Source organism: Musca autumnalis, unplaced genomic scaffold (assembly GCF_047663935.1).
Source record: "Musca autumnalis isolate F117 unplaced genomic scaffold, ASM4766393v1 scaffold_3, whole genome shotgun sequence".
NCBI lineage: Eukaryota > Metazoa > Arthropoda > Insecta > Diptera > Muscidae > Musca > Musca autumnalis.
The window spans coordinates 2,035,582-2,045,120 of NW_027411866.1; the positions used below are offsets into that span (position 1 = coordinate 2,035,582).

Consider the following 9,539-nt stretch of genomic DNA (forward strand, 5'->3'; position numbering starts at 1 on the left):
TGAATAATATGTACGAAGATATTCAGTCCATCAACACTAGCTTCTGTTATTTGATGCTTCATTTATATTAAAGTTATGAAGAAAATGTAAATGTGAATTATTTATACAACTCGTCGTTTAAGTTAAGTTAATTAAGTCGCAACTGGCGCCTCCTCGTTTACTTGGGGATAAAAAGGTGACAATTGGTTCCCTTCGCATTACTTGGGGGCCAATATTTGTACTAGTACTGATTAGAACTAGTTCTGGACTACTTAAATTGCGACAATTGGAATTTTCGTCGCAAGCGGGTATATTTGAACCATTCCACCCCACAAAGAGAATAGGAATTAGAGTTGTGTAGTTCCTGAACGAACTAGTTCCAAGAAACTATTCCGAACAAGGAACTATTGGAACTATATCCGGCTCTTTCATTTATATAGTTCCATTAGTTCATATAGTTCCAGCCGTGCATATAATTCTTTTCACTTGTATAATTATTTTTTTTTTATTTAATTCAACACTCACATCGATCTTTCACGCTCGGTTCCTTCATCATTCAGATGCGGCCACATTTTTAAATAAACGTAAATCACATCCTCGTTACATCGCTGCAATTTATTTGTTTTTATGTCAATTCATCCACCGAAAGATGAAAACACAAAGAAAGAGATCTTTCTCTTTCAACTACTTCACTCTCGGAACTATTTGGAACGAAGGAAATAGAAAGAACGCTGAAAGAGAAGGATTCATTGCACATTCTCGGAACTATTTGGAACTATCGAACTATATTAAAGAACTAGTTCCTTTTCCCAAAAGGAACTAGAAAGATCGATCCGCTCCAGGAACTAGATTGCCCAACTCTAATAGGAAGGATAAGTAATTGGTTTTATTTGTCCAGTTATTGGAGTTACGCCAAAGGAACTATATGGAACTATCTAGTTCACTTAGTAGTTCCAATGGACCAAATTTTTTCTATGAACAAACTGCGTACACTTAATATCACACGTTACATTTTATGATGTTACTCACACGTTTTGGAACTAGTACAAGGAACTAAGAACTAAATTACCCAACTCTACCAGTTATGTGTATAATTGTCTAAATTAAAAGTGTAACCCTATTTGCGAGGGATTTTTTATATCTTTATATCTTTTCATTATTTTTTTTTTCAAAATAACGAACTTCTGGTCATTTGCCGTTGGGATTTTAAGGGTGAATTCTATGCATTATCTCGCCCAGTCTTAACTTTCCCAATAGTGTGTCTGCATATGACCGGATTTAATATACCCACTGGGGTTCAAATGTCAATTCCATTGCGTATACGTCACAGTAAATCCTCATAAAGAAGATTAACCGGAAAAAAGCTCTAATACAAACGGCGTTTAACAATTAATTTGTATAGTGGTGCCAATATTGTACAAAATGAATAAGTCCCAATTTACATTGGGCGAGTTTACTTGGGGCAATTGTCATTTTGTAGGAGAGAGAGGTGAGGCATATGGTAACCCTTTGCCTCTCAGCACCCTCTCTCACCTACAAACTGACAATTGCCGCAAGTAAACTCGCCTAATGTAAATTGGGACTTATCTCCAGTGTTGCCGAATTTGACGATTTATCGCCCAAAATTGAAAAAAATGACGATTTGACAATTTTATGGTCTAAAATTACGATTTTGCACGTAAACCAAAATTGCGTAAAATTAAACGCGAAAACTATATTTTAACCAATATTTCCTACGAAAGACTTTAAGGAAAAAAATTCCAATCTTAATTTTATATGCTTTTTTAATGTTAAATTTGTATTTTTTATGTTTTTTGTGGGCGGGTACCTGAACAAAGATATTTTGATGGTTTTGCATCACCTCTAAATTAATTAATTTATTTATTATTATATTAACTTGTAGTAAATACAATGTTAATAAAACATAGCATTGGCTACAATGACCATCAGCTAAAATTTTCGTTTAGGTTTGTTAGTGGAGGAAAATTGTATCCAACTCGTTGTGAATAAATTTTTGAGCCCTTGGGGCTCAATTTTGTTGCTATGAAAATGTGAAATGAAAAATTTTATAAGGGAAATAAATGTCAAATGAAAAAATTATAAAGAAAATATTTATAATTTCAAATTTTCATAGAACAAGAATCCAGCACCAAGTCAGACAGTTTTGAATTACATTTTAACCGATTGTCGATTGTCAAAAAATGTACGTAGCTGACAGACAAACATTTCAATCAAGCGATATTTGAACAAAATTGTCATTTAAAACTGTCAATGTGTACCAAACTTTACTTTGATGAATTACTGCAAATCCGATAAGCATTGGGATAACTCTCATCTTGTGAAAGCTGTTTTTAAAGCTGTTTTTCATTCAGATTTGGTCAGATTTATTTCTGTGGGTTATATAACTTAACGGCCCATACACTATCAAATTGGCTTGTCCAGCCGATGAACCCCTTCTGTACGTGTGTGATTGATAAGTGTGTAGCAAAGCATTCAATCTACAACCGAAATCTTCAAATTTTCCTCAAAAAGTTAATGAACTTAATTTTTTTTATTTCTTCACAAACACAATGTTTTGTTTTGTTTTTAAATTTCTTTTGACAATATTCATCGGATTGATTGGGTTTCATTTTGAAAATCAAAACTATTTTGATTTTCCTCATTCCATACCCAGCTAGCATTTGGAAGATTGTTTTTTCAAATATCACACTGCGGAGTCTTTTTAGAGTCCTTTTGGTGATCAAAAATTGATTAAGTCGATTGTATGATCAGAAAGAAACTCGAAAGTGACTCCCTGTAATGATTTAAAAGAGTTCAATTTAAAATACATCAACAAATGTGACTATTTTTTCGTTATTTATTGTCACATGTTGATCTTCATGAAGATTGAAAAATGCTTAATCAAGAAAGGGTCATGCAGGTGTTTGAAAAATGATTATAATTATGTATCTTCTGATCATATTTTGAACAGATAGGTGATTAAAAACTGATTGTTTTGTTTTATTTTTGTTTGGTTGTAAATAATTCTCATATACACTTTCTATAAAACTTTGATATAAATGTAACGTATAATATTAAGTGCATAGACAAACAAAACACATGCTCAGGTTTTGCCAAGTGAAATGAAGAAGCAGTATACTAACCACCGCGCAACATAAAGGATAATTAAAAGACATAACAAAGCAGAAAAGACAATAAAACAAATGAAAGGAACAAAAAAGAATAAAAAGAACATTTTTTAATTTATTTCGTCTAATAAAAATACTCATAAATAAATCCCTAAAGACTCATGAAAATGGCAAAAATGACTCGAAACTAATGCAGAGGAAGACTCATTTGTGATTTGTTTAGAAGAGTCGCCTGAGGTTACGTTTTCCTCCCGACAAAGGAGTCATTTGTGATCAGAAAATGAGCTCATATTCCATCTTTTTAATCGTGCAGTTGGATCAAAAAAGACTCGAATTTGATTAAAATTTTCAAAAAATGCTGGCTGGGTTCCGATCAAAATCTATTGTTGTTGTAACAGTGTTTGTTATTATGTTTGTATGTTCGTTCTTCTGTTCAATCTGGCTCTGGGTCTATCTCCAGTTCTAGGAAAGTGGCTGCTTCGATGGGATATAACCACAGATCCACTGGAGTTTGGTAGGTTTGGTGGGGCAGTTGAAAAGGTGTTTTGCGTCGTGCGGGCCCATGCCGCATACTGGGCAGATGTCTTGCACGGCGCGGTCGATTTCCGCCCAATAAGAATTTAGGCGACTGCAATATCCCGAGCGTAGTTGAACCAAAACTACTCTGGTTTGTCGCGGCAGCTGACGCTCCTCAGCTGCGATAAATGGGGGATGTACTCCGAGTACTTTATTCACACTATAATTGCTTAGGGCCTTGGCAACTGCATCCGTGTGAGTGCTATTTAAACCTGCTTGATATGCCTGTTGATCTAGGGGTTCTCTCCTATATTGTTGGACCTCCCTCTCTAAAGCATGAATTTCCTTCCTGTAGTGCGATTCTCTAACTAATTTTTTGCGTTACCTACAATTGTCGGTAAAATTAAAATGCTTATAATTTCGGTAATTACCGATGTTTTTCGGTAAGATAGCGACGAATAAAAAGCAGTCGTAAAGTTCTACCGATAGCAACTTTTATTTGAACTTTTCATTCATAATTTTGCGTTTTAATTTTTACCGATTTTTGTCGGTAACTCAAAAAATATGTTAGAGAATCGCACTACTGATATGCCTGAATGTGTCGGACCTAGCCAGCAGATGGTGATTGGGATGGCTCTCACGGTAACACCCAAGCAAGTACTGCAACGAAAGCATCTCATTGTGTTGCCGTACGGGAAGAATCTTTGCCTCCTCATGTAGCTGGTTCACTGAAGACTTGAGGAGGCACCCTGTTGCTGTTCTCAGGGCGGCATTCTGACAGGTTTTAATCATTTTCCAATTCGTATCACATAATCCCGGGGACCAAACTTGCGCCGCATAGCTTACCACAGGCCGACCCTATCGCGTTATGTGTGGTCAACAAGGTTTCTTTATCGGCACCCCAAGTGATGCCGGCTAGGGACTTGAGGACCTTGTTCCTACTTTTCAGTTTGTCGCAGATAGCAGTGGCGTGCGCGCACGACTTGAAAGTAGTGTCGAATGTGACCCATAAAATTTTGAGGCAGTTTGTGGTCGGAATTCTTCTACCGTCGACCACGACATTCAATTCTCTTCCATATTGCGCAGTCCATGTGGTGAACAGAGTGGCTGTAGATTTTGTGGCGGAAATCTGCATATCCTCGCGTGGAAAAAGGTGGTAAGATCGGTTATATAGGAGTTCAGTCTCTAACAGATGTCATCAGGGAAGGTACCTGACGCCAGGATCGTGCAATAATCCGCATACGTTACGCTCTAGATGCCGTCTGGAGGGGGCGGAATACAGGAGAGGTAGCGGTTAAACAGTTCCGGAGATAACATGTACATGTGTGATCAAAAACTGTCGGCAACGCTGATTATCTCTCAGTTTTTGTAAAAAATTTCAAGAAATGCCAAATGACATTTTGGTTTATCAGCGAATATGTGTAAAAAAACAATATTTATTTAACCATGGATTTAATTCAATCGTTTATTCCCATTGTTTTAGTTAATTAAATACCCCCAGATCAGAGGCAAAGATATTCCAAGACTGAATATAAGATTTTAAGTCATAGACGCCCTTTGATACACTCACAACTCGATAAAATTTTTTTTCGCGGATTCGTCTTAAGTTGTACCCAAATGAGGTAGGAAATTTGCTTTATCGCCTTTGCAAACGTTTGAAACTAATTGCTCAACATATTAGAAAGTAATAATTCTGACTATACCCTTGTTTTTGTCGATATGTGCTTTAATTACAATATTCACGGTGCCCCTTAACTAATTTTAAATGGAAGGTGCTTACACCTGGGAAGTTTTCGCATATTCTGAAACTACAATGCTCAAAGAAGGGAAATATCAAGAAACAACAAAAAAAAAAAAAAAACGCCGGAGGGATTTTCAAATAAATTGCGATTTAAGTTCACATTTTTAGGAGTTCTTCAGGTTTTCACGATTTTGCTTAGAAACCGCGAGCCTAAATGGGCCTAAGAAAATGTTGTAGCTGTGAAAATTCTTCACAAGATTGACCTTTATGATATTTTCATAGGTTTTATCGTTTTTGAGATATAGAAGTTCAAATTGAGACAATGCACTGACTGTATCGCCTCCTTATAAAACAATATTATGCTCCCTCCGGTAATTTTTTTGTTTCTTGATATTTCTCATCTGTGAGCATTGTAGTTTCAGAATCTGCAAAAACTTCCCAGGTGTAAGCACCTTCCATTTAAATTTGGTTAAGCACACCGTGTATTAGGTTTCTCGTTTTGTCCACAACTGTTTGAAGAGATGGCAAAATAAAAATTGTGCACGTTTCTCTTTTAAAATACATTTCAGAACGTTTAATTAGAGAATAGTAAAAAATAAAAACAAACAGATTTGTCTGGCATGGTTTAGATTTTTTTTTTGTTTCCATTTGTATGTACATATGAATGGTGTTGGTGTGGCATGCGACGGTGCTGATGTTGATACCCCTATCATCACAGACGTTACAGTCATTTTTAGGTATTGAATCAAATATAAACACTAAAAATTATAAACAATAACAACCGAATGGGTATGTGTATTATTTCAATTATATCGCATTACAGTAGTCATTTTTTGTGAAACAAATTATTATAAAGAATTTGTTTCAATTTATTGGAAATAAAATATATTTGATTACAAGTTTTTACGTATAAATATGTATACGAAATATAAAAGCATTATGAAAATTAGCCCTATTTAATTTAACTTTTAGTAAATCTGGCATATTAGTACATGGTCCACCAAATTGCACGCAGAACTAATATGGAACCTATAATAATTCCTATTTTTGCCTCTTAAAAACAAATAATTATTGGTATTGGTCCTGAATTTCGAAAATATAAATGGTAATGGGGTAAATAGGAAAGGGGAAAATTACTCAAGGATTTTTTATTAGTAATTGACTTTATTCTTATCTTTTTGCTATTTCACAAAGTTTTTGTGTACAAAGGCCGTGACATAATATCACATAATATGTTAATGTAACACTTTTCAAAATGTATGTTTCCGTGCGCAAAATCTTATGCATTTTTTGGAACATAATTACAGTTTTATCAAAAAATAGTAAGAGCGACAGAATATCAGTTTCGATTATCTGATTAAAGAAAAAAAATATACCCCCCCTTTATTACAAGTCTTCTTTTGTTATAGTTTGGATTTACCGAACATATTTATAGCCTTCCGGTTAACTTAAAGTTAAAAGTGAAGATTGAATTCCAAGCTTCTTGGTATTAACATTCAATGTAAAAATTATATTTTTAATGCCTCCATCAGATAGTAAAAGAACACATATAATAATGGCCCATAGACTGCTAAACACATCTCTCTCTTTCGGTTTTAAGAAAGACCTGCATTTTGCCGCATTCGAACATTTTTAAAATTATTAGTGGTTAACTGTTTTTTAATATTAATTTAACCATTATCATAAAACTTAGAATTGTGTTCTTGAAGTTTTTTCCTTGTTAACTTAAGACAGAAACCTCCTTGGTACACTCCCTGACTATGGAAGGGTGTTGAAAGCCACCAGCGATTATGCAGGTTTGGTCTACTCTTGGTCTACTCCTTATTAGATAAAACACGTGGTTTGTCAAGCGAAGGCTTAACAAAGCGCCATTTGTCAAAAATGTGGCCTTAGGCGTGATAACCTTATTAATTCGCGCCTGTTCTGTGAGCCGTCCGAAGACGAACTGGTTCTTGAAGTTTCAATGCTGATGATGTTTTACGGTTTAAGTAGCTGGGAACTATGAAACTGAAGATCGGCAAATGCAAACAATAGCTCTGTTCCTTTACGTGCAAAAATCTTAAAGTTTTACCAATTTTTACTCGAAAAGCGTTCCTTTACTTCATACACCATACAATTCATATGGGGGCAGTTTAAAACTTTTACTACTTTTGTCGGTTTTACCATTTTCAAAAGTAAAGGAACATACCAAATAAATAAATATAACTTGTTAATAATGACCAATAATTTAGAATGGTCATGTAAGTGTAAATTTGGAATAGATGATTTTTAAGTTGGGAAATTGTCATAGACAGCCACTGCGGCCATGTATATAATGTAAGAAAATCATAAATATCTGGAAGTTATTTATTAGAAAATTTGAAGGCTTTTATTCGTTTTCTGTATTTAGTCCCGGTCCACACTAGAGTGATTTCATTGAAACAATTGCATGAAATTATACGTCTCTAGATCGACTTCCATAGTAGAGTAAAATCATAAAATTGCTGTAGTGTGGAATTCGATTTAAGAACTCCTAATTTCATGAAATTTTTTAATAAAATTCACGCTAGTGTGGACCGGGACTTAGTCTGATAATAGCTGTAATAAGTTAAGTTATAAGTAAGCATTTAAATTCATATACCATTTGTGTTACTTAATCCCCAGTAATCTTCCATTTTCCAGTGAATGCGTGATGCTGAGCGTCTGCAGTAAAGGAGTTCTTATTTGTGGTCGTTGATTTTGTTTTTGGTTATAAAACTTTTCATTAAACGATTTTCATTTAATAATGTTTTGATTTTTCGAATATTTAGCACAACATGAAAAAAAAATAACAAATGGAAAAAACCTCTAAACCCCGTCTGTTGTTCGAGTTCGAGGTTTTTTTTTTGTTGTTTCCCAATTTCAATTGGTTTGTATGTTTGTTTGTTTTAAGGCTTGTTATTTTGTTTTGTTTCTTTTTTAATTCACTTTTTAGTATTTGTTGTTGTGATTTATTGTAAATTTTGTTGCTTTTTTTTTGTATTTTGGTCAATTCACGGAAGATCGTAAGCGCGATCGCAGTTACGTTGGTTGATATTTTGAACACCGCTCGTCAGAAACTGTGCTCAGCCTCAACAAATGCGCTCATCACACATATGGACTATTCCGATGACAACTGATACATTCACTCCCCACTAAAGCCACACACGCACACACGCTCATAAACGGTACTGCGAATTTAAAGGCGAGTGACTGACTCTATGACAAATTGTCGTTTTTCTTATTCTTTTGGGAAAATAGAACAGGCGTTATTTAACCACTACATGCATGGGCAACACACAATGGGGCAATAATGGCAGATCCAGCCAGCATCATTTTCATTGGTATTTGTGCGATTTGACGATGCTATTGTATAGAGAAGATGCCGCCAACATCAGCAGCAGCAACCGCATTCTAAACAAAACAAAAACAAAAGTGACGGCTATGATTGAGACGACAAACGACCGTCGTATAGCTTGAATTGGTTTTCTTCTTATGTTGGAAAATTAGGCGGCGATGCATGGATGGACGTGGATGTATGGATGGAGGCAACCTATTGGCTCAAGAATCGTTCACGAAACGAGGATTTCTCAATTTTAAAATTGAACGTAAGCGTAACTTTGTTCTACTCTGGCACGAAGGCGGTCAAGTTAAAAGCAACATTTAGTTTCCGTTGTCGTTGTTGAGTTAAGAATTTAATTATTGCGTTTTTTTAGTTTTTAGTTTTTTTACGAAAGTGTCGGTGGAATATCAAAAGCGTTCTGTGTGTCGTTTGTAGTGATATTTTAATTGGTTGATCTTGAAATTGTTTCTTGGCTTCGATATTAGCCGAAGATTTCTGCCATTAGAGGTTATGTACGAAATTGCAAAGGAAACACGTTTAAGACCCACGAAAATTCTTTGATTATGATGTTGTGTTACCGCTGTGTTTTTCTGAACTAAATTCTCCTAAGCTCAAAACTAAGGCACGAAGCCCGCACACACAAAAAAGCAAAGCGCTGACAAAAATTGGATGTCAGTCCGTGAAATGTGTAAAGCGGCAAATATTACTCTGGACACCGCAAACGAAGTACACACATGACCACCGCCAGACAGAGCCCGGGCTAAGTGATGTACTTGTAAAGGCATGGGGGACGAACATTGATAATGTGTGAGCAATTTGTGCGAGCAACTGAGCG

The 9,539-nt window shown here is 35.2% G+C and overlaps 1 protein-coding gene across 2 annotated transcripts in view; it reads right to left on the reverse strand.

The window, feature by feature from the left end:
• Window positions 1-9,302, reverse strand: part of zyd (sodium/potassium/calcium exchanger zydeco) — a 43,891-nt gene extending 34,589 nt beyond the window's left edge. Inside the window, exon 1 of one of the 2 annotated variants that reach the window (XM_073973703.1) lies at window positions 7,985-9,302. In XM_073973703.1, coding sequence (XP_073829804.1) covers window positions 7,985-8,018 — 34 coding nt within the window. In that variant the 5' untranslated portion in view covers window positions 8,019-9,302. The remainder of the gene's footprint in view (window positions 1-7,984) is intronic. The other variant, XM_073973704.1, reaches the window with a different exon arrangement.
• Window positions 9,303-9,539: the final 237 nt, after the last annotated feature.